This window comes from Taeniopygia guttata, chromosome 2 (genome assembly GCF_048771995.1).
Source record: "Taeniopygia guttata chromosome 2, bTaeGut7.mat, whole genome shotgun sequence".
Classification (NCBI taxonomy): Eukaryota; Metazoa; Chordata; class Aves; order Passeriformes; family Estrildidae; genus Taeniopygia; species Taeniopygia guttata.
The window spans coordinates 31,797,342-31,823,479 of NC_133026.1; the positions used below are offsets into that span (position 1 = coordinate 31,797,342).

The 26,138-nt window shown below is 40.0% G+C and overlaps 1 protein-coding gene and 1 long non-coding RNA gene across 2 annotated transcripts in view; one reads left to right on the forward strand and one right to left on the reverse strand.

Annotated features, from left to right (window-relative positions):
• The window catches only part of RAPGEF5 (Rap guanine nucleotide exchange factor 5), a 154,531-nt gene that overhangs the window by 92,176 nt on the left and 36,217 nt on the right, over positions 1-26,138 (reverse strand). Inside the window, exons 6-8 of the mRNA XM_030264812.4 lie at positions 25,864-25,930; positions 18,841-18,889; positions 3,261-3,337 (exon numbers count right to left, since the gene is read on the reverse strand). Of these exons, the coding sequence (XP_030120672.4) occupies positions 3,261-3,337; positions 18,841-18,889; positions 25,864-25,930 (193 nt within the window). The remainder of the gene's footprint in view (positions 1-3,260; positions 3,338-18,840; positions 18,890-25,863; positions 25,931-26,138) is intronic.
• Positions 1-26,138, forward strand: part of LOC116807809 (uncharacterized) — a 61,791-nt gene that overhangs the window by 14,515 nt on the left and 21,138 nt on the right. The window lies entirely within an intron of this gene.

Consider the following 26,138-nt stretch of genomic DNA (forward strand, 5'->3'; position numbering starts at 1 on the left):
ACATCAGTGTCATGTAGGCTAAGGACAGCTTCAAAGTGTTATCACCTACTAGGACTTCGGGATGATGAAGATTTTGACTCTTACTGGATCTGAGATCTTAGTACTGTGGCGGCACCTTTTGCACCTTCCTGTTGTGCTGTCCTGGTTCAGGAATGGTGCTCCCCAGTTTAGTGCTCCCACTGATACTAAATGAGGAGCCACTTGCTCCCTCACCCTTCTCCTCCCCCACCTCCCTTGGGTAGCTAAAGAGGAGAATTGGAGGCACAAAAGGCAAAGATCACAGGTTGACACAAGAACAATTTACTGAAAACAGCAACGAGATAAGAAAACAAACAATAACAGCAACAATAATAATGATATATAAGGTACAAATAAGGAATGATTCACATGGAAACCCCTCAACAACAGTACCCATCCAATACCTCCTCCACAATATTCCAGCCTGGAAAAGAATCCCTTCGCCTGCCCTCACCAACGATGTGAGGTGGTACAGAATAACCTCTGGCTATTGCAAAAACTAACCCTGTCCTGGCTGGAACCAGGACATGTGTCCAGAGAAGGTAGTCCATGACCTACAATAACCACCAAGTAAAAATGCTACATTTTAACATGTCCCCTCCTCCTGTCACAATTCCTTAAATTAAAGAGTTGCAGAGAACATGAAAAAAAAATTATTTAATTTGGATTCTAGAGGATTAAAAAAATTCTGGGAGGACTAAGGTATTATTAAATTAATTGCATATGTTTGGCTCTGGGAGTAAAGAATGCACTTGAAACACAAAAGGCTAAACATGTTTTGTCATAATTAAGAAAAAAAACTATGAATCTTCTACTTTTAGTTCTGGTTTCCTTACTTATGCTGACTTTCCACTATAAATATTTATGCTAAATATTTGTAAGAAAACATCCAAGTCAATAAAATAATTAATTGATGACAGCTTCTAAAACCTGGTTAGGAAAATGTTGACAGTATCCAATTACTGGCCATTTTCACTTCTCAATACAAATTTAATTTTCAGGCAATACTTTGAAAGCTTTTAAACAAAAGGGTAAAGGCAAATCACCCTACTTACAAAGCACAATTTTGATTTTCACTTTGTACAGGCACACACCTCCAAAACTCTTGTTGGTGCTTAGACCCATAATTCATGTAGACCAAAACAGATACAATTACTGACATATGTGACGGCGAAAAATCAAAAAGTTGCATAGTTTAACTGGCTTTATCTTAATGAATGATAAAAGAATGTACCTTATAGTAAAGCTTTACTACCATTCATGGTTCAAAATTACTATAATTAAGTGTGTTTATGTAATATTTGAAATTAAATTTTAAAAAGTTTAATGGAAACGAAAGCAAAGTAGTCACTACTGAGGGTGGGAAAAGGAAGATGCTGACAACATACTTTCTGTTTTGGCATATCCATCGGAAAATATTCCCTCTGCCTAGGTCATAAATGAGCATCCTAGCAATGACACAGAGGTGAATTAACACATCCCTAGGAAGACAAGATGGGATCTTACATTTACATAATTTACATTGTTTACAGCATGTTTGCTTTTGAAAATCCCCCTGCCATTTTTTTCCACACTTCTACCAGTTTTGCTAACTAGTTCAAGTGTAAATCAAGCCTCTCTCCCAGAGCACAGTGTTTAGAGCAGGCACCACATCCTTCAATTCTATTAACAGAAGGTTTGTGGTGGTTTGGTTTTCTTTCACCGTACCTTTCTCTCTTGCTGTAGCTGGTGAAAAAATGTAATTATTTCTGACTTCACCTTTAATCAGCCTGAAAACTTAAAACCATGCACCACTGCCTCAAAAGACAGGATGCCTTGCTTTGCTCCAGTCATATGCACAGTCCCACTAAAGTGAAAAAATCATTCACTCCTTTAAAACAAACTGTATTTGGCCTTCACTGGATGGCATTTTTATGGTGTTAACAAACTGGAGCAACCACTGCTTTGATAACACTCCTGCTCTCCTCCCAGCAGAGCACATGAACACTTTTGTTAACTGCTCATTTAATAATTGTACAATTTTAAATGTGCTTCATATTTTTTCAAATTTTAGAAGCTGGTTTCCAGTCGATTAAAATCTGGGTGAATCAATACCCCAATAATAAATTTTTATGGGCTTTTTTAATTATTCCAGGTAATTTTAGTATCTGGCTACATAGAGCTTTGCACGTGCATTGTCTATGTCAAAAATGGGAACAAACATTTTCAAAAAACTGTAATAACTACACCAACTAAGTAGAACTGAGTATACACTAAATCCTTCCCCTTCCTCCTCCCCACACAAAAATCCAACAAAAAGCCAGAAAGCCAAATTTTTTGTGCAGTGAGGTCAGTGTTTCCCTCTGGGTCCTTCCTATATCTCTGTAATGCACTCTTGGCTACATGGTTTGTACCCTTTCAGCTAGGCTTGCTCACAGACATCAGCATAAATCCTTTCTTGCACACAAATTTTCAGTTTGGCAAGATGTTAGGGAGATAAATCAGAGGCAGGAATTGCAAGCTGCATAAAGGGGAAGGAGAAAAGGTGGCAACTGGTGGGGAACATAACATTTGCAAGAGAAATAGAAGGAAAAAAAAAACAGTCAAGACTGGGGAAAATCAATTTTAAATTAAAAGCAATAATCAGTACCAGTACAATGAGCAATACATTTACACTTGCACAGCTTGAATGCATGAATGGAATGATTGAATGTATTGCATATTAATCAAAAAAGATTCACAGAATTAAAAAGGGTAAGCAATCCCACAATAAAATACTCTAAAAGGCAGTTTAGTGTCTTCTGAGCAATATCCAGAAATGTGCTTTGGTTGTAAATGAGGGCAGCTAGGGAAAAAACCAAGAAGGTTGTTGCTTGCACTTGAGTGACTAATAAGTATCCCTATTTCATTTCATGTCTACTTACAGTGATTAAAATTCAATCAAAATGTCATATGCCCTTGCGTCCTAAAACACATCTCATTTTACTTTCACATCTGGTATATGCTATGTGTATTATCTAAAAGGAGCAGAAAGATAGCTGAAGAATGCTGTCCAATTGCAACATCATGGGATAAATTCCCAGAATAATCATCAATCTTATTCTAAATAGTCACATAAGATGAGATCCAGCAGACTTTCTCCCTCCTACATGCTCCCTGCACAGAACATCGAGGAAAAACTATTTCCCAGAGCTATTGAAAGCAGTTCTTCAACTTGTACATCTGGAAACATTCCTAAGACTCCATTAATCTTACACATGTACCTGTGCTTCAGAGGTATCCTTGAGATCTTCTAGTCCTCTTATTTCTTGACTGCTGTTTTCTTCATTTTGATGAATTGCTAAAAATAAGAAAGAGGAATATATTGGAAGCAGGAAGGTTAAAATCACAAAAAGCAGCAAAGTGGTATGGCCTACTTTAGATCAAATAGGATGACTATTCAAGGAATGTTTGAACTTTAGCATTCTAGTTGACTCCTGGAGTGGTTTTGGACAGCTTGTAATCCCCTGAAGGGTCAAAACCAGAGCTAGGAGTTTATCCAGATAAAAAAACAAGGAACCTCTTATAAAAGAACACCTCAGATTTCTGTATTGCAAACAGCTTCATCTATAGGCAGTTTTACTATCTATACCCAAGCTACCCTTTCAGTCAGCACAGCCACCTGCTGTATTTTGGTGAGACATTGACCCTCAGATGTTCTGAAATGTGACAGGCTGGGAGTGTCAGACCCAACGAAACACACGCAAAGTGACTTTACCTTATATTGTATACATCACCTTAGAAGAACCACACTCAAATATCTTTGACCTTGAGTACATATTGAGTGATTTCCTGGTTTAGCCACAGCATTTGTGACACCAGAAGTGTCCTTGAAGCGGCAGAGCTGTCATATTTAGAAAAACACCTTATGGCTCATGGCTTTGATGGATGGGTGGGAGGGCTGAGCTGGTGCGCTTCCTCCTGCCCACCTCCTCTCCTTCATCCCTGTGTACCTGAGCTGCTCATCAGGCTGCATCTGAACAGCCACAGCCCACAGCACAGTGTATTCAGACAAGGATCACCACTCCTCTGTTGCCTCAAAACCGTCTGTGAGCTGAGGCAGCCCAGAATTTGATTGATGAGCAAAGGGAGCAGGAGAAGGGCTGGTAGGCAGCAGTACCACCTTCCCCAGGCTTCCTCATGCAAGCCTCAGCCTGAATCTCCAGACATAATCAGGTGATCATGGCCAAGCTCATGCACCTAATGTTAGCCATGAGGTCCAGCTTGGTGTGTCTGCATGGGTGCTCTGGGTCTGCTGCAGACAAAAAGCAGCCTAACATTTAGGCAGCATCTAGCAACTTAAAAGAAAAGTAACTTTGGACTATTCTTGACCTCTAAAATAAATTGTACGGATTTATTTTTTCTTCTGGCAGGATTGCTGCTGATATTGCTATGCCATATAGGATATAATTTTGTGTCTTCCCCCACAGTTATGCAATCAAAAAAAAGGTAATAAAAATGTAATTATAAAAGGGAAAATAAGTCATTCTGTCAATACAGTTTATTCCATTACAGGATCTTTTAAAATCCATTATCAGACTTCTGACATAAATCTTCACCATTGGGTTTGCAGGCATCACTTTACCAGCAAACCTCTGAAATGCAAGGTGAATACTGAGAACATGGGGTCAGACTATAGCTGCAACAGACAGCATGTATAATGGGCATTAGATCCCAGCATGTTTAAAGCTAGGCAAAACCAAAACACTCTTGGGATATTGTGGCAGATCTCTGCCCCAGCCTGAAAAAGGAACAACATCATGACCCAGTAATGAGAGGGATGGCCCAAGCAGCCATGTGTGACCCCTGCTTTTCTGGTGCAGGGTGGGGTTTCTAAAGGCAACCTACTTTATCCAGCCAGGATGAGGGGTCTGTACAGTACCTTCCTGTGTAACCCATCTCACAGCCTTCCTCCCCAAGAGCTGTCTCATCCTCTTGTACAGTCCCACACATGCATGACCCTGTTCTGCCACTGCCACTGTGGGAGCCATGGAGCATTCAGGACATTGATTTGCTGGCCCCTGCAGTACAACCTGTCTGAGACAGGAACGCTGCAATGCTGGAAGGCATTAACAAATGCTAAAAATCAGTTGTTTGAGCAATTTCTCAAATTGTTAAGTCTGCATTAGCAGAACATTTCCCCAATTCTCCTTTCAATTTTCTGATTTCTTCTATAATCAGTTTGCTGTAGGCACTCATGGGCAAAATATCCCCCCAGACTCCGGCTATTAATCATGGCATTTAGAGGAGCGGCACCTTGCTGGTAACATGGCCATGCCTCGAGGTTTAAGTGGTTTACATTGATCCAGCCAGCTTTTCCACAATCCTGAGCAGATGGGAGCTCCACAAACAGCTGTGCCAGGGGAAAAGGTTAGTGCCTGCCAACTGGCTTCTTGTCACAGGCCTCAATTACAAGTGTCCCCTTCCCTGCCCAGTGCCAGGGCAAACACCCCAGAGCATCTCCAACCAAAGTGAACAGGCAGACATTCAGGGAGCAGCACCTTTGGCTGACCTGGCTGGGCAGGCAGGTGAGAGGATGGTGTCTGGCCAAGGAGACACTGACAAGCAGCAAACACCCAGAACTGAGGGCAGCAAGGTCTCTTACCTGGCACAAAGGGGAAGAGAAAGAGGGTGCATATCCATGACCCCCAATGAATACAGCTATCTTTGAGTGTTGAATGATTTTAACATGATTAGATGAGAAGATGATGAGAAAATTGCTTCCGTTTAAGTGCACTCTAAGTGAATGGCTTAAAAAATTTTTAAAAAGGAAATGTTTTTCTATCAGCAATTTCACAACTGAACACTAAAAAAGCTGGAATAAGTTTATCATCCAGACCCAGCTCTCTTTGGCTTCAATGTTGTTTAGACTGTGTAAGGAATGTAGAAAAGAAGCAGCAAATATTTTCTTAAAGGAAAAAAAAAAAAACAACAGACCTCAGACTGACGTTCTTGGAGCTCTCTTGGGAGAGAAGGAGCATTTGACCTCTTTTTCATGAAATTTCCATCACAAACTTGATTTTTTTGTCTTTCTTTCCTCTCATCCACATCCATAAGGACCAGCCACAACTAAACCATTTAACTTCACCCAGGGAGCAGCACTCAAGGAATCACACCATCTCATACCTTTTTCCCATCACAAGAACACAGTCCCTTGAAGGCTGAAGTGGCCACACAGGCAAACAGCAGCCCTTAATTATATTTTCTTGGTTTCTGCAGGAAAAGGTGACTATGTGTTTTGTCTATAAAACAGAGAAAACCCACATATTTCTTAAAATATTCTGGTATCTTTAGAAATGTATGTTACCAGGGGCCGTCACAAACATGTAAGAAATTGATTGCAGTATTTTTGGACACAGTATGCCTCCTAACTCCATAACAACTCATAGACATTCATTGAATTGGCCCAGGCATTGCTCTCATGGGTTATTGTGCATGCAATATAAGTTCTGCCACAAAATATAAGAATTCAAGGATAATTTCCTACTTACTGTTAGCTGGCCATTTATTTTTTGATTAAAAAAAAATTAACATTACAAATTCAACCACAGGAAAAGCCAGTGGAAGTTTAGGGTGGGATGGGAAAGAATTTCCCAGGCAAATGCTGATTCTGGAATTGTACATACAAAAAAAGATGTGAACTTTGGAGCTGAGCCAAACATTTACTTCTCCACCACCATAAATCCAGCTTTGCTCCCTGATACAGATATCCCAGCATGTTTTACAAAGCAGCAATAACTGGGAAAGGCAAAGGTAACTTATCCTGATCAATATGTATCTATTTAATGTTATGTTTGGGTTCAGTTTGTTCAAATACAAACAAATGTAGAGTGATCAATTCCTTTTTCTACCTGCAGTATTTCTCCTTTAGAAAAAAGGTCACCATGAATGAAAAAAAAATATGTCAAATGAACATTAGCATGCTAATGTGCAGTTCAAATATGTCTGTTTGCAAATTAGTCAAGGGAATTCTGGATTTTGATGTTTTATGGTCACTTAAGGATCACAAGGGCCATCATCTGATCTGAGTTCCTTGTGGCCCTACAGAGCAGAGCTGAGATTTTGCTAGTAGATTCTTCTGTAAACTTATATTAGCACAGAGAACTCCTGTGGGGGAGAGGTTTGTCCTTTAGTAATTCCATTTCAGATCATTAAATCAGCAGAAAAGAAAAATTAAGAAATAAGAAACCGAAATAAATTATTTTGTACCTGCTACTACAGCAGAATCAGCCATCACACGGGGCGGGGGGAAAAGGAAAGGGAACATAACCATTGCTCACACTGGAACCAACCAACTGTGCTCCCTCCTGCTTTTACAGCTGTGCCACGAAGTTTGGTGTAGATTCAAGGCATTGGAAGGAATTTGTCTTTCCAGCATCAAGGAGCACAACACACAGGCTAAAGGGGCCACCTTAGCTATACAGGCTGGCACCCACTGAGGGTAACAACAGACGCCAGCAGCTCTACAAACCTTCTCCTGCCTATGGAAGGATCTGCCAAGGTTACCCACAGAACAGTGCCTCCATGACACACTCTTCTTTATGCCACAAACTTGAGGGTAATTAATTACATTAATTACATTTGATTAGTAAGATTTTTTAAAGTCACATAGTATTATAATGACATTATTTCATTGTAATGCTTCGTCTTGTTATAATATAGCAGAATCATTTGCCCAACGGAAAGTGGGAAGGACAGTTTAAAAAAAATCCACACATAAAGTAACTCCTGGAACCCACAGCGTTGTAATCTTCCCAGAGGCTTTGCTTTATTGTGCTTTCTTCCTTTTCTATAAATGAAATTTCTTCTTTCTACCCCTTCTGGCTGCAAAGATAACCTTCTCAACACAAACCAAGGCAGGAGCGTCATTCCCCTGCTGCAGCCAGCCAGACTGGAACAATAACACCAGGAGAGGTGTGAACTTCCTCCTTTGGCTTAATAGGGTGTTAACTGTGAAAGCTAATTATTTAAATGCTTAAGAAAGGACTGCCATCACAGTTAACCTTTTTGCTGCCGAACAACAGGCAAGGACATGCCCATCTGGGAGCAGCTGGCTCTGGGTGGCACTCGCATGGCCATTCCAGTTTAGCTCCCCATCGCTGCTGGCTGTCCCACACCCCTGTACTGACTGCTCCCCCTCTGTGCTACCACAAAGCATCTGGGGTTTGTGGATTGGCAGAGGATTACCACTAACCCAGCTGGGTTTGATGACCTGGCTGAGAACAGAACACCCAGGCAGCAGGCAGGGGGACAGGACACCCCTAAAGGTATGGCCAGACCTCTTGTGCCACACAGCTCCAGCTGCAGCCCTCGAGCTTGCTATGAAATCCATCTCTGGGGACAGGACCGCCTCATTTTTGGGGACAAGAGCCCATAAACCACCTTCAGCAGACATGCTTCTGCACTGCCCTAGGCTGCTCCTAAGACCAAACTCGCTTAGCCCTCTGCAAGCCCTCCGGCACAGCCTCAGTGGGGGATTGCAGCTGCACAAACACTGCCAGGCTCGCCTGGGACTGCACAGGCTGCATGGGGACTTCCCTGTCCCCACAGCCTCTCCAGAGGTAGCTCTGCTTGCCATACAAAGCTCGATCACCCCTAAGGCTACATCAGAGATGCTCCTTCATTTCAAATGCAGACATTAATTTATTATTTAGCCTGCTAACATGCGAGAACATCAAACTAGACTGCCCTTTGTATGATTTCAGTCTTTTCAGTACTCTGTGATCACAATTCATGTATGAATCTCTTTTATCTAGCCAGTAAGTAAAAGGCACCTCTACGTGCAGATAGGAGGCATGTTCCCACCTTGGGAGAGTTAAAGAGACTTCTGAACACAAGGGCTTCGTTTATTTGACAAGCCAACAGACTTTCACTGCCTCATCCCTGCTGGATGGTTATAGCCCTTGGGGGAGTATTTTTTGTCCCTGTCAAACCAACAAGACCTCAGGAATCTGCAAGAATATTCCCTGGGGAGAAGGCTCCAGAATTGCCAGCAGCCTGCACTAGTTGATTTATTGTCAGCTGCTGAGAAGCTCACAGCTTCTAGCATTCTTCTTATATTCCAAATTTTTAAGAGGAATGTTTGTTTCTCTTCTGGATTTTTCTGGAGGTTTTTTGTTTTGTTTTAGGGTTTTTTTTCCAATGGAAGTCGCTGGCATGAAGCTTTTAAGAAAAAAACAACCCCCCATTTTATTTTTTCTTTAATCACATAACTAAGCTAATATCATTGTTTTTGAAAACTTTACTGCTATTTTGAACAATGGAACTTGTGATATCCCTTGTTGTTCTTTGTGGAGGGTATACAGCGAGCTCTGGAGGTTGGTTACTATGGCAGCTCTGAGCTGTTTGACAGTGTTATAATGTTTGCTGATGCTTATTAATTTATCAGAGTGGAAAAAAAATGAATAGCTCATACTGACACCATTGGGGAAACTAAAAGCCAGATCCTCTAGGCTATGTAGAGCAGTAGTGCTGAGCAATGGAAAAGAAGATGAGAAGCCAGTAAATGCTTTGTAAACCTCAGATTTGGGGACCATTTTAGACCAGACCACATCCTCATGCATGTTCCTGCATTTTCCAAGTTCTGTTTCCAAACTAAAGTGGAAAACTAACAAACACTGAGTATCTCTGAAATCCCCAAAAGCTGCTTGTAAGAGAGCAATAATCCCAGGAAATAACCTTCCAACTGAGAATTGGTTCCTTATTTACCATGAAAGAGAAATCTTTTCACAGAAATTACTGAAAAGAGAAAGCTTTTTAAGCTCATCCTTAACATGTTTCCTTTTATTAGCAATATAAAAATTGCCTTTGAGCTTTCTTATTCCTTCCCACTACTTCTGCATATATACATGGAAATTATCATACAGATTTCCCTTCACTGAGTACATTACATATCTCTGAAACAGTTGGCAGACCCCTGGGGGGGTGTTGCCCAGACAGCTGTGCAATCAGCTGAGTAAATCAGCTAATTAAAGAAACAAAGAAAATGCAAAAAATATTAGAGACAGACTCTCGCTTACAGCATTGTTCAGCACCTCTGTATGTAAAAAGCACAGCAAGCACAAGATGAAATAAAGGTATTTGTAAAGCGGTGAATGAGCTATTGCACAAGTGACAATGATGCCATTTTCTCTCAAACCCTAATCTGGGATGCTATGATATTTATGCTTTGTAGTTAAAATCAATTTAACATAAATTACTCCAGCATTTTATTTCACAATTACAAAAGTGTGAAATGTAATGTTGGTCTCATAACTGACTTCTGTACTTAAAAAATAGTCATTAACTTCTGCTTGACCTTAGGTGTAGAACTAATATTGAATTTGCACAGAGGGTACTCATTATTCTGATTAGTTTCCATGCAGAAAAAGAAGTTCCCAAGGGTCCTAGTGCTACAAGCCATTTCTCAAATCTCAAATAGGAAACAGGACTCCAGAAAATGATGCAAGAGCGTTTCCTCTCATTTCAGAGTTTATCAAAAGGAACAGATAACAGCAAGGGTAGCTATCTGCAATCTAAACAGAGCAAAGCCACTGTGGTAAGAAAGGAGGCTGGCAGATGTAGATTTGGTCTCGCTGATCACCATTACGGCGCCATTCCTTCCCACTTCTAAATGGCCACAGGAAGGACAAACTTCAGTTTATATGAGGCTCAGGTCTACCTACATTATATATCCATTATAAATTAAAAAATTAGTGCAGCCACCAATATTTCCCAGCTCAGTTAGATAATGGTCATTTCACATTATTGTACAACTGGTTTTGTTAGGAACTCCTGTTTATTTTATTTAAAAGAACCAAAGCCCCAGGTTCTTTTATCTGTCTTTGAAGGTCCATATTTCATGCAAGGTAGTGGTGCATTTGAACAGCAAAATTGGTAAAACACCTCTGGCTAAATGAGACAAGCATTTCTTAATAGATAAAAAACTAGGGGGTTGATTCAAACCCCCTAGTTTTTTATCTATTTCCTCTGACCTGATGTGATCAGAGGAAATTTGGTTTTCAATGCCTGCCCTTTGTGATGCATGCAAAGATAAAGCCACATTTTATACTCACCTTGTGAACATATGAGGTCATATTTTTTATCAAGGAGAAAAAAATATGAAAAATTATATGAAAATGCTGTAGTATTACTACAGGAACAGACAAAATCACGGGGTTTTGCACCAATTGCAGCTCAAGGGGAACCATTTGTTGCTTGAATGCAGAAAGTTTAAAATTTTATCAAGTAATTGTAGATATTTGCTCTCATGTGCATGATATTTAATTTTTTTTTTAAATCATGTAGTAGTGGTAGTGAAACCTATAACAGTTTTGTCTGAAATGAGATGATAGAAGGATGGAGAAGACCCCATTAAACGATCACAGAATTGTTGCTGGGAACAGATCAAACAAGGAGGTATGGGCTGTTGCTGAGCAGGCTGGTGCAAAGTGAAACAGGGCTCTATTCCATGGAAACATCCCCCAGGCATGGCCAGGAAAGGAGCAGGAAACAAAGAGGACTCTGAATAAATAAATTCTGTGAACTCATTGTAAATGCCTCTCCCAAAGCCCCAGTAAACAAAACATTCACCTGGGGGTTGTTTTTTTGCACAACTGCTGTCTTGGTGACCTTACTGTGCTGCCTCTTTCTGCATATGTGCAAAATATCTCTCCCCTGCACAGCTACTCTGCATTGCTGATTTCTTCCTTGTAACTACCTTAGATCACACAGAAAGAACTATGCCCAAGGTTCTACAACAACTGCAAAAACAAAACCATAAACTGCCAAAGTCCCTCTCACCACAATTCCCAGCAGAGAGCTCTTTTCCTTCTTTTTCCGAGTCCATTCTGCTTTCTATCAGCTGTTGAATACACAACAGCTGGTAAGTGTTACTGTGTATTCCCTTCACTGATGTTGTCCAGGGCTTTCCCACCCCCAGCATCACCCAGGGCGGGCATAAATGAGCATCATTCCCCTGGTCTAGAAGGGGTCTGTTCCTGTCCTTTTGAAATGCTGTCATTTTCTGAGTGTGCTTAATCTCAGGAATAATGGAAGAATCCCATGTGATGCTATACATCATTGTAACGCCATTGGCCCCTAGGGATAGGGATTCCCTTCATTAGGGCACAAATTGTTTTAAAAGGATTGCCTAAAGAAGCAAACAGTATTAATATCATAGAATCACACATAAATTATGCTGAGTTGGAAGGGACCCATCAGGATTATCCCTGAACAGGACACCCCAAGAATTGCACCACGTGCCTGGGAACATTGTCCCAGATTTTCTTGAACTCAGAAACTGCTGGTGCTCTAACCACTTCCCTGGGGAGCCTGTTTCAGTGCCCAAGCACTCTCTGAGTGAAGAACTTTTTCCTGATAGCCAAACTAAATCTCCCCTGACTCAACTCCATGCCATTTCCTTGAGTCCTGTCACCAGTCACGAGAGTGAAGAGATCAGTGCTGCCCCTCTGCTTCCCCTCATGAGGGACCACCATGAAGTCTTCTTCTCTAGACTGAACAAACCAAGATCACCTCCCCTACTTCAAGACCTGAAATCGCAGACCTTAAAGAAAGACCCTAAAGTACGGTGTAACTTTTAAAGTATTGCTTAGCTATGTTTTCAGGTGAAGTTTTATTTTGAATCACATTTCAGTGGGCAGGGGAAAAGTAAAAGTACAGTCACCATGACCTAGCAGAAGCACAACAGTCCTGCACCTTCATTTAAGTGGCCATTTCTCCAGGGTGAATCTTGTAAGTATCATTTGCAGAAGAATTTCCAGAAGAACTCTCATTCCACACAGTTTACTAATTTCAGCCCTTGCTTTAAACAACTGGGTGCTTCGAGGAACTGGGAGTTGTAATGGAATGAGGTACTTACTACTTAAGCAAGCAAACGTATTGAAAAGAGAAATGAAGATAACAGAAAAGCAGTAAAATCCTACTGATTTACCCTTTTCCCACCCTTCAAATTTTCTCAGTTTTTTCACAAGGGAAAATGCACACCTCTCTGGCATATGACTGTCACTTTATTCGTAAATAGGACCAAGTTTTTTCATACCCCATTATGCCCTTTTTCAGTGGCATAAGTGGTAACAAAGCGTGCACATTTTACTCCAAAGATATTGAATACCTGGTTGTTTATAAAACATGTAAATTCAATAGTCCTTAATATGTTTGAAATTTACAATGCTGAACTGGTCCACTCTTGAATGACCTTTGATCATGTATTTTTTATGTCATTTTTCAAGTGTGTATACAACCTAACTAAAATTTGTAATGATTTTTATTTTCTATATAAAAACACTTCTACAAGTGAATAAAATGATAGCACCATATGACAAAACTTCTGCTAATTATAGTAGAATAAATTTACCGAGAAGTCTCAGAAGGGTCTGTACTACTTGAGGAAATGGGCTGAAAGATAAAGATGAAGTTTTCTTAGTTAACTAAGCTGATAAAACAACTTAATGGTGCCAAAAGTGTCTTACTGGGCTCCTTCCCACACACCTCCACCCTGATAAGAAGCTGCCACCCTCACTTTGTGTCAACTCTAGCACATGTTGCTGCTATACTCTATGCTGCTCTGCCTGCCCCATCTCAAAAGTAATATAATAGATATAGCAAAGATAATCAGATTTAATGGAAGAGATTTTGTATGAGGAATGACTAGTGAAACAGCTGGGAAATGAGACAATTCACAGGTGTATGACAGATGTGCACAAAATCCTGAATAATATAACAACAAAGAGGGAATGGATTATTCACCTCTCTCTGCTAGCAAAGAGCTATATCACAACAGAGTGAGGGTCATGGGGAAGGCATTAAAAAAAAAAAAAGAAAAAAATATATTTTAACATACTACACATGTGAATTGTGAGACTTGCTGCCACAAGAGATGATGAAGGTCAGGAGTATAAGCAGGCTTAAAAGTCAATTTGATAAATTAATGGAGAAAAGGTCCAGCAAGGGTTACCTACCACAGCACTGTGGGCAGAGCAAATTCCCTCTATCAGAGGCTGGTAGATGCTGAGTATGTACAGAAGAACTGTACTTGCTCTGTTTCTCTACTCTAAGCATCCCCTACTCATCACTCCCAGTAGGAGCGTAGCTGGGTGGACTTTTAACCTGACCCAGCCTGACTGTTCTCATGTGTTTAACCGGGCTGACATTGCCTGCAGTGTGTTGGAGTCGAGTCACGCAATCAGCCCTGACAGCAGAGCTGCAGAGGTGCTGCAGTGCTTGGGAAAAGGAATAGCTGTTCACAGCTTGCTTTTCATTCACGTCGGCAAAGCTCAAGCCCCAGTGACTGCTTCATATTGAATCGTCTGCAGTAAAATAAAAATACGAAGCAAATCACATAGGCAGTTAAGTTCTGACAGAAGCAATACAAAAGAAAAGGGTAAGGGTGGCTATGCATACATATATGTAAGACTAGGGTGGAGGCAATCCAGAAGATCTCAAATATGGAGTTAATACATTGCAAAAGTAATATTATTATAAATTACTATACATTATTATAAATAAAATGTAAATGACATATTAAAAAATCAATAGAGCCTGCCAATGCAAGAATGGCATGACTAAAATGTATCTAATTATATAGTGGAAACCTGAATATCATTCATAAGGGGGAGAAAAACCACACACAAGTTCTAGGGAATTTGTGGCTGCCCTGCCTTTCACAGTGGGAGGGAGAAGCACCCACAGACCTGCCGCTGCTCCTGCAGTGCCTGGGGAGAAGCTGAGTCATCATCTTCCTACTCATCCATGCCCTGTCAGCTATTATCTTAATTAGCCCTGTATTCATAAACACAAAGGCAAGAGCCATGCTCTTATCAATCGATCCTTTGCACAAATAAAGTTACAGAAATTCCTTTTTCTATAAAGGGATTTGCTGGGTAATGCCATGGGGTGCAGCTCAGTTTGTGCACAGAAATGCAAGGCATCTTGTTTGTGGATGGGATTAACAGCAGTACAAAGCATCTACGTGACAGGTTTTGATCAGTTCACATGTACCCATGTAGCTTTGCCACCAGCTAAAGCCTCCAGCCTTAGGCTATTTGCTGCTTTTTATCCTTGTTTTAGCTACCATCTCTAACACATAAGAAACATGTCATGAGCCATGACAAGCAATTGAGAAAAATGCCAACCCTTGTAAACCTTCAGAGGGGAGGCTGCATTTATGTTACATTTCAGTACATTTGCAGAAGCTATCAGAAGCCAGCAAGGTACAAACAAACCAAACAATTTAATACCAATTGCCTACAATTAAAGGAAAAGTTCCTTTCTGCTCCAGTTATTTGCTTCCCCAAGACCTTTTACCAAACCACAGAAGACAGCATTTAATCTATTTATTTCTAAGGTTAGGCAAGAATTATTTCCATGTATTTTTATAAGCCACAGAGAACTGCACAAGCTCATTTCTCCCTCCTAGGTCACCTTTATCACAAGAGCTTTATTCTAATGAAATATAAATGTGATTTCAAGCCAACAGTGCTGCCGAGGTCCATCAACACTTTGGAATTACAGACACTTTTTTACCCTGATTTAGTTTTATTTGCAAAGAAACTAAAAGTGCTGAGTTCCCTCTGCATGAAGGCTCTCAAGCATGTCTTTGTAAGCATATGCCTTGTTATCAGAGTAGTATACTTGCAGTACACATCTAGAATATGAAAACAGAGCCTTTTTCCCACAGCACAGAAATTTTTAATTTTTCAGGTTTCTCATTTTTCTTTCAGCGTCTGCCAATTTTATGAACTTCTCCTATTCTTCTACACCACAGTAAGAACAGAAGAACAGCTCTTGGGGAAAGGCATTCTACCCCACACCCTACTGGCATTTTATTTTCTGGTAGCAGACATTCTCCATCAAGTCAGATCCTGTACTAGCAAGAATTTGATACTGTGCCCTACCCCACAGCAGGCTCAGGTCTCTACCTCGGTATTTGTCAGCAGATACAGTGTGGAAATCTCTGCCACCGCCAGAACTGTAATAGTTTCAATTACTACCTGTTGCATACATATACTAGGTAGCAAACCCAAGCACAGGGACCTGTGGTGTTCAGGCGCTTGTATAGTGCTTTCTATGCAACTTAACACGGTGATTAGCACAGCAGTTCTAAACAAATAATCAAATAATGCAAAAACTTACATCAGCCAGTTTTTCTGGTACAATTAAATCACTGTGAAGGGTCTCTCTAAGAGCAGAGGTACATCCAGAAATTAAACTATATCAGGAACACATTATACAGTCCCTGCATTAGGTAAAAATGCCTTTTTTTTCTTTTTTTTTTTTTTTTAAATGGGATAGGGGGCCTGCTGATCTCTGGGAAAGCTTTTGATTAATGAACCAATTACCCTCTACAGCCAGGTTCCAGACAGCAGGTTAGGACCATACCCACCGCCTGCCCTCCCCACTCATGAATCCCAGGGGGGATGAGCCAGGCTCCCACGCCACTCACACCAGCCTGGAAGCTACCCAGGGCAGCTGGCCCAAAAAGCCATGTTCCACTCTTTTCAAGCCAAAACAAACTCTTTATCTGACTTTTGGTGGCTTATTTCCTGGAATTATGTGGAGTCTTGGAGAGACTTTGAAAGAAAGAAAGGTCTTTGAAAGATACTGTGACTTACAACCCCAGAATGACTTTCTCTGAAACGTGCTTCACTTCACCAGGCACAGCACACCATAGCTTGATCACTCACAGTAACTGCTACACTGTGAATTTAACCACCAGCAATAAAATAAAGGAGCATAACCAACCATCTTAATTTACTCTGCACCTACTCTACTAAAGGCATTAACCTAAATTAGACCTTACAGTTATGCCCATACACCCATTTTTTACAGGCATCCAAGATGGGGCATAAAGAAATGCAAATTTCAACAACAAGCACACACTAGTTAAACTGACTAAAGAGTAATCTTTTGTTCAGATCTGAACAGATATTTTAAGTGTTTATATTAATGTATTAGGAAAGGCTGGACAGCAGTGCAAAGCTCTGTAAGGAGCTTTGGTTTTGTAAGGCTGTGATTTTTAACTGGAATATTTCTACCTGTTTGTTGAGGATTGCAATTACACCAGTAAAAAGGAGACACCAAGGGATATTATCCTTTTGGATTTTCATCTCGTGTACCTCATTCCTAATCCAACGCCCACCCCATTTTCTCCTCTAACAACCATCCACCAAAAGGAAGTAAGAGACTACTTCAAGCAAAAAACAACTCTTTTGGGGGAAAGACTTCTATTTATAGGTAATAGCAGTAGTAATATTTGCTGACAAAACTGCTTAAAAGCAGAGAGATTTATTATACCTCCATAAGCAGGAAGTAAAAATACATGTCATCATGCTCAGCCCATTTAGCAGCAAAACAAAAGATTACCTTGAGCACTTCTTTAAAATAACCTGTTTTCCTCTGCACTGAGCCATTGCAGAAGCATTTCCATGTTCAGCCATTACAAGTCAGGTGGGACTGGGGTGATACCAGGTAAGAGCGAGCAGCCCAGGGGTGTTGACATCATAAACTACTACAGCACTTTCAGAAGCAAAGCTTCCACACAGAAGCAATTCAGGTCTGAATCAACACTCACATTTGTGTTCACTTCCTACAGATTTACATTTATAGACGAGTGTGGGTATAACTTATGGGTGCCTCTATTTCTAGGAAAAAACAGCATCAAACTATGTCTAGAATATTTTTTTAATACTTATATTTTCACAAGAAAATATTTGCAGGTACACCAGCCACATCTTCTTGGTGCCTCCAGTTTATGATACCATGCTGTGTGCTGTGCATGTGTGTAGTAAATTTTGTGCTGTACTTGTAAGCCACAGACAGACTGATAGAGATACAGCACAATGAACAAGTCAGAAAGTAGCTCAAGAAGTACAAGATCTGTGACTTTGATTTCCAGAAAAATCACTGAAAATCACAAGAGATGTTCAGTGAAAATGCACTCAAAGACTTCAATGGCTTTGGGAACATGCTAATAATTTAAGGCCACTCCACCTCTGTTTTACTTTAGAAATACATTGCACTTGCTGCAGAAGACACTGCACAAAGGCATCAGAGAGTTAACCCTGTAAAGAGTCAGGTCTGGCCAAGTAGGTTTTGTTGGTTCCTGTGCAGTGTCTGGAAAACACAGCTTCCTTGCCTCCTTCCTTGCCTCAGCAATGCAGACTCTACCTTCCAAAGTGCCTGTGCTACCAAACCCTGATGGAGCTGAGATGGCCACATATTTCACTGCCTTTGCACTGTGGCACCAGCATGTGCTGGGTATGCTTTTACTGTCAGAGACTTCCAGTTATCCAACTGCTTTTTCCCTTCTCCTGACCTGATCAGAGACTTGCCTCTCCAGCCATACAGATGAGCAGGCAGGAAAGAAAGCCTTCATGCATGAAGTTGCCCTTCTGCTTTAGCAGTAAGAAAAACATCTGTCTGGGCCAGTAAAAGGCAGAAAAGATGATGGGATGAAATACTGGATGATTAAGAAACGAGGGAAATTACCAACTTATTTGTCTTAAATGTAAATCAAATAAAGACATCTGCTTTTTTTATAAAGCACAAGCCTAGAGAAAATAGTGATTTTGGCCAGAAAGAGACCCAAGTTCCACTGCGACACTGATTTTATTTGCTAGGTTGTTAGACATAATGATCTGGATAGAGAGAAGCTTAACTGTAATTGCATTGTGCTGCATACACAGATCTCCATCACCATCTTTTCTCCCCCATATTAAAAAGACAGCAGTGATAATTCAGATACTTCAAGAAACAATAAAAGGGAACAGCATTACAAAAACCCCTCTGAAGTTCAGCCTGACTCACCTGACTTCCTTGCTTTCAAGGCAATGACAGCAGCCAGTTCTCTCTGTACCTAGAATACCAGGAAAAGAAAAGGATGGTTATAGTTTCTAGCACAGTTGAAGAAAATAAAATGCAACACTGGTAAGATAAGAGTTATCAGTGCTTTGCAACAATCAACTGCAAGTGCAATTATGTTTGATTTTGAAACTACAGTCAGTTTTCCTAGCAAATCTATCTCCTTTTCAACTGGGAATTCTGCGACTTTCATTTCATGTAAATACCCCACATTCCTTAGGGAGTGGGCAGTTCAGCAGCCTGACCTGAAATTTATTTGCACAGCATATCTCTTTCACATGTACACACTTGAATCTTCTCCCTTCCTTTGTGACATATTTGTTTTGCCTCTGATGAGCACACTGCAATGCTGGATTTATTGTGTGACTCAAGAATAAGAAAGTCCTTCATGCTGAGGATTGACAGAGGTTCCTGTATATAATTGACCTTCACTGATTGGATCTTCCAGGAGGAAACAACCTCTCCTAGTAGCATGGCTGAGAATTTCTGAACCAAAATTTTGCTCAAGATGAAAGTGCAGATGTCAGGGCTATTTTCAGTTTTACAGGTCCCTCACAGTCTGTGGTAACACAGCACTGCCATGCTAACCAGCTCCCTTCCTCATCCTCTTGCCTCTGCATTCTTCATAGTCTCTGTATAGACTAGCTATTCTCTCTTTAGCCAGCTTAACTCAACATCCACTTCTTCCCATAGGTCTATACCTTTTTATATAATTTCTTTTTCTATAATTTTTCTATACATTATTCTTATGCTTCCTACTTCTTCACTGCCATCATCTGTCCCGCTGCAGCTGCTTGCACTTGGCCTACAGCACCATAAATGCTCTCTGCTACATACGACCTAAGTTCTTCCCTTCCTCTGCTTCATCTATGCTCTCAGATTCCTTTGAAGATCTCTCAGCTTCTTCCAATTTCCCCAGTTTTCCCAAGACAGGTTGTCTTCAGTATTTTTAAAAAAATAAATATGGCACATTCCAACTTTTTCTAGGGATTGTCTGACCTCTCTGCACAAAGTCTCCAGCACTGCATACTAGTCATCTCGTCTAACAGACCTAGCCAAGGCTCAAGGCCATTCTGCAGTGGGAGGTTTGGCATGCAGTTTCTGAGACATGAAATTTCAAACATCATTCTCAAGATATGTGGTTCAGTCATAAGGCACAAAGCCCATAAAGGATCTCCAAAGAAATACAATTACTAACAACGGTCGATGTCCCACCCATGACTCCGAAGAGAAATTTTAAAATGTGAAAGAAAATAGTTAGCATTATACTGGTCTGAGCAGAAAGAAAGACAAAATCACTCAGGGCATCTCAGTACAATGGTAACTCCAGCATCCCCTGATCAGATCCTCAGGAGCCACGCAGCAGTACACTCTGCAGGTGGAAGAAGCCAGTCATACAGAGGCCACATCCTTCCTCTGCTTGCATCATTCTTTCCTTTGTGGCAAAGAACCAAAAAGATTTTTTTGCTGTCCTTGCAAGGGAGAAGGATCTTTTCTATTCCTTGATGCTGCCCCACTGAAAGGGACAGAGTTCTCTACCACTCCAAGCAGGAAAATATGAAGGCAGTGCCATGGTTTTCTTAAATGTCATCCTGTTTCCAGCACAATTGTGCAAGCTGGCAGTATTACCTTCCCTTCCTTCCTTCCTGTACACTCATTCCCATGTCTGGAGAAATATTAATCATGGATAATGTAAGCATAAACTTCAAGTAAAATGGGAAAGAACAGAAAAACAACTCGCTGTTTCCTTGCAGCAATTGCTATACACACATATTATAAAAATACATACAAGCTATCTAATAAAGAACAGGATTTTCAATAAAAGTCCAAGTTGTTTCTGAATAACAACACCATGACTTTTCATGGCTACACTTCTGGGACCCTCTCCCTTCATTAAACTCAGAAGAAGGTACCCATGTGGATTCTGATCTATTGTCACAGGTTACTGACAGTAAGAAGCATTTCACTGATGTCTCACCTTTATATCTTGGCATTTAATAAACGTATTATCCTAAGATTATCCTTAAGAGACACTACAACCTGAAACAATTGCAAATGTATCTCTTAACCCAATCAAAGATTCAAAAAATGCAAATCTTTCCATGGCTGCAAAGAAAAACCCATCTTGTCAGAAGAAAAGGCAGCATTGTGGTATCCTGCAGTTGTATTTGCTGTATTACTTTTGCTTATAGGGTGGCACCTTTTAGGTTTGAAAGATAGTGCTAAAATCACAGGTAATTAAAAGCCTGTGTTTCTATATTTTGTCTGTGTCAAACTAAATATCTCATAGCTTGCTGCTGGCCAAGAATGCAGCTGGTCTTTTACTTAACTTGAACAAAACCTGTCAGATAAAGTGGGAGGAAAATATGATTTTCTGGTGTTAACAATAATCAAAAGTTCCTTTATCAAAGGGTTCCATCAGGACAATCTGATCTCCCTCTCATAGGATTCAGTCCAATCACAAAGAATTGGTACTGCTGAGCATCCTTCTGCATTTGATTGGTGCCCCTAGATTTCATAATCTATACGCTTCTGTCTATTTTAGCATAAATGCACTTGACATCCCTGCTGGACATGCAATTCCTCTGCATCACTACACCAATGGAAATCCGTGTATCACACTCCCTCCTCACTGCACACATGCTACCCATTATCATGCTTCTTCCTAATAGCATTTTAGTTACTGCCTGTTTGACAAAATCGATAGTTGCACATCACATTGAAAATTATATTGCAGATACAAAATAAAATATATAAACAAGAACTATGCCTACCATATTGACATATTAAATTTTAAAAAATATTTTATACATACAGCTTGTTGCTTTAAAGTTAACACTATCCAAACAGCATCCCATTTGAGTAGCATTGCAGATGACAAAACTGATTCAGTTTTAAGGCCAGTTCACCACACAATATTTACAGAAATATTATGAAAGTCTGAAAGAGAACATTTTGAGTGGGTAGTTGGCATGTTACCACATCTCAATCAGTTTTCTTTCTGCAATATAGAAGAGTATGCATAGAAAGTGATGCCTGCATGTACTTCTGCTTGATTAAGTACAAATGGCTCATTTATATGGTGAATCTTGTCTTCAAAGAATAGAGAATTTTAAAAAGTAAATGACAACTACTGCTCTTCTCTTATCGCAAATCTTATCATTTTGTCATAGTGGACATAACTGTGCATCTAGCAGACAGTGCATACCACCTTTTATCCTTTCTCTTTTTTCTGCCCATAGTATTTTGTGAGATAATAGTCTAGATACCATTGTGCCAAGCAGGACTTCAAATCTAGACACAAAGTGCCAATCCTTACAGAAACTCAAAATGAAATCCTGCAACAGAAGGCTCTAAACAGCAGGATTTTAAAAAACAGTAGGAGTCTAGTTCACATTTTTGCATCTCAAGTTATGATAGTTTGATGGACTCTAAATAAAAGTAATATTGGCTGATGCCTTAAAGTATTAGAAAACTATTTTCCAGATACACCCCATTAACATCCTGATATCATCTTCTGTTTCATCACAAGGTAAGGTAAAAAGGCTTTGCAGCAGAAACACTCATAGTTATCCCACCATGTTCTGCTTTCAGCACACAAAACACTGAATATGAAGCTGCTCTTTGAGACACGACATGTGATGCATGACAGCTCTGGAATGTTTTTTTTAAACCCATGAGTAATCATTGCATTTTTTTAAAAATTCACGACAAAAAAAAAAGATTATCTGATGCAAATGTATTTCTAATGGCATTTTGCACTGCTTGCAAATTTTGCACTGTTTGCCTTTAGAATTTAAGTTTGATAGTTTTGTTGGTGCCTCATGTAATGGAACATATGATATAATCATTTATCACATCTATCACATACTTCGATAGATTAAGAGAGGAATTTATATTTTAGGCACACGGATTCCTCCAATGTTGCTTGGGTTGGATCATCACAATCAGTGTAGGTTTTAAAATCTGGAATGGAATCCCCCCAAAAAAAAGCTGCCACAGAAACTTTTTTCTGACACCAAAAAAAATGTTTTATTCCATGAAAAGCAAAAAGAAAAGTAGAAGAGACAGCAGGGGATTTGCATCTCTGACTAAAAAGTCAACTCTAACCTTCGACTGCTTTAGTGCTAAGCTGGAAATAGGGATAACTTTAGGGTTTTTTCACACTTCTGAAATTCTGGTGTGAAGAGTATCATGAGCAGAATTTTCAATTATGAATTCTTCAAGAAGAATGATATAATTGTGTACAAAATACAAAAACATTGAGTGAGCCAAAAAGCCAGTGTGAACACATTTTCAGTAATAGCTGATAACTTCACTTTCAGTTTCCAGCTCCTGCTTACAGAAAAAAAAAAAAAAAAAGAGATCCTAGATACTGGACAGTCCAGCCCTCTGTTAAATGGTGTGAGCTGAGGTTTCAAATTCTTCTGGGACTTAAAAATACTTCCCACAAGGTTGCAGTGAGTCTTTTAGGTCCCAATCTACTGGATGAAGGAAAAGCAATCTTTTGGAGAGATAGTCAGGAAAAGTTCATATATAGATGAAAGTTCATATACAAATGAAATTTGGAGGGTTCTGCTCTGTCTTGTGCCTTTTCCTCAGGGATAGACTAGAAAATCATCATAGAGGCACCACAAAGTTCTGTGGAAAATCAGAAAATGCAGGAGAAAAGATCAGATTCTTGACATCACCATAGCAATAGATGGGTCTCAGGCCATCTGGAGATGGAAATGCCTAATTTTTCATTAGCTAGTTAGCTACAGTAATAAAATGGTTCATTTAAGAAAACCCTGTCCAGGTGCCCTACTGCTGGAATGACTCAGGATGTAGTTCACAGGTTCGACCTTGCAGATGCGAAACACTCTGAACTCACTGTCAATTAGGTGTTTAAGGATATGTGTGTTACTCAAGTGCATTCAGCAACTGCTAAATCCAGTTCTTAAGCTCAAAAGGTCACTTCGTTTTGCTCATCATATCCCTTTTTTTTTTTAACTGACAAAACCCCCATAATTCTATTTTTGATAGGCAAAGCTTTTAAGGAATACTGGCAATCTTTTACAGAGTTGGTGTTTTGCAAGTGTTTTTAAAAAAATATAACTTTGCAGAAAGTCTTTCACAGTTTTCTATTTTTGCTCTGTATGGTACCAAAAACAGAGGATATTGAGATTCTGAGTTCACCTTTCATTTTCAGTTAAGAAAAAAAGTAGAGAAAACAAGGAATTTGAATATTGAGACAATTTTTAAAAAGATATTTAAAACACAGAATTTGCATTTTAAAATACTCTTGAATAAAGTTGAATATACAGAATCACTAGCTTTCCAAACACATTATTAAATGTCTTTTGTAAAGACATTTGTCTTTACAAAACACAGCAAAAAATCTCCTTTCCTTCCCTTTTCCAGCAATTTCAAGGTAGCACTTTACTTATTTTTCTTAAAATATCTCCTATCCTCATGCCTTTTTCATAAAAGCTTTATCTTGCTTGCTTCATTTTTGTATCTTTACTTTCTCACCTGCCAAAAACAGAACTAACACCAATTCCATGTTTTGATGATACCATGACTTAGGTGCAGTGTTCACAGAACTGCACAATCACAGTGTGGTGGAGGTAGGAAAGCACCTCTGGAGACCATCTGATCCAAACCTCTGCTGAAAATCATGGCCAGCTAGAGCCTGTCCATCAGGTATCTGTAGACATCAATAAGGTTCTCCCATAGCCTTCTGTTCTCCAAACTGCACTCCCACTTTTGCCAGACTCTCCTTGTAAATCAAGTACTCTATTCCCCAACCATCTCCATGGTCATTCACACACACTCTAGGACATCCATATCTCTTGTACTGAGAGTTCAGAACTAGACCCAAGACTCCACATCTGTCACACCAGTGCTGAGCAGAGTGGAATAATCACCTGCCTTAGCCTAAGGACAGTGCTCTTACTAATGCAGCTCAAGAAGCATTTGTTTTCTTTGCCACAAGGGTATGTTTCTCATTCAAACTGCTATCTACCAGAACTCCCACATCCTTTCCAGCAAAGCTGCTTTTCAGTCGACACGTAGTCTGTATAGAATCATGAATTTATTTCTCCCAGATGCAGGATATTGCATTGCCCTTTGTTGACTTTCCTGAGATTCCTGTTGGCCCATCTCTCCAGACTGTCAAAGTCCCCCTAAGTGGCAGCACAACCATAGAATCATATAATTATTCTGGTTGGAAAAGACCTGTTAGATCATCAAGTACAGCTGTTAACCCAGCACTGCCAAGTCCTCACTAAACCATGTCCCCAAGTGCCACATCCACACATCTTTGACATACCTCCAGGGACGGTATGGAATGGACCAACCATTCCTCCCAGTGTTGCACTTCTTGCTAATTTTCTGAGGGTGCACTCTGTGCTATCATACAGATTACATCAAATTGAGTCAGTCTAGCTTAACTTTCTGAAGTCCTGTCTTCTTAGAACAATGATCTCACAAGATAAACAAGATGCACCACACTCTAGCATAGACAGAACAAGGTACTGTTTATTATGGTGAAATTTACTGAGGCTAAACATTGTTGGGAAGCTCAGATTTCCCAGGTGGGCATCCCCAGAAGTTTATGATAATCTACAGAAGGGCTGTTGAAGACTTTTCTCTCCCTTTGTTTCCCATTGATGTACACTTGACCAAGAGGGTCTGAGTGTAAAGCACATCACACAAAAGTCACCTTGATCCTCCAAGTTGGTATCTTCTGGGCCGTGAATAGTATCTAGTACAAGAGCAGGCTGCTGCAGTCCTTGCTTGGGTTGATTTTAATAGCTTTGGAATTGTACACTAAGACCTCAGTAAAGCTCTCTCCTTCCAGAGACTAAAAAAACAGTCTTCATATACAAACATCTGTTCAGTTAGACTAAGTCTTTAATTTGAAAGGATCCAAACATGACAACATTTCAAACATGATCAGTTCAAACTTTGACGCAATGACCTTACCGCAGACGTGAGACGAGCAAGAATTTCAGCATTGGTTTCTGCTGTATCTTCTATTTTTTGATCAGGCCTTAAAAAAAAATAAAAAATAAGATTTTATTATTTCTTTCATTCTGTTTCAACATCTTTTGATTCCTGGAAAGTAAGGAGCTGTGTAGCCACAGGCACTAATGTAAAAGGGCCTTTGAGATTCCACATCAAAATGAGGACTACAGCATGACAATAATTAATCATGTCAGTAACGACAGAGTACACCCTTTGTCCCTTGCTGTCAAGAA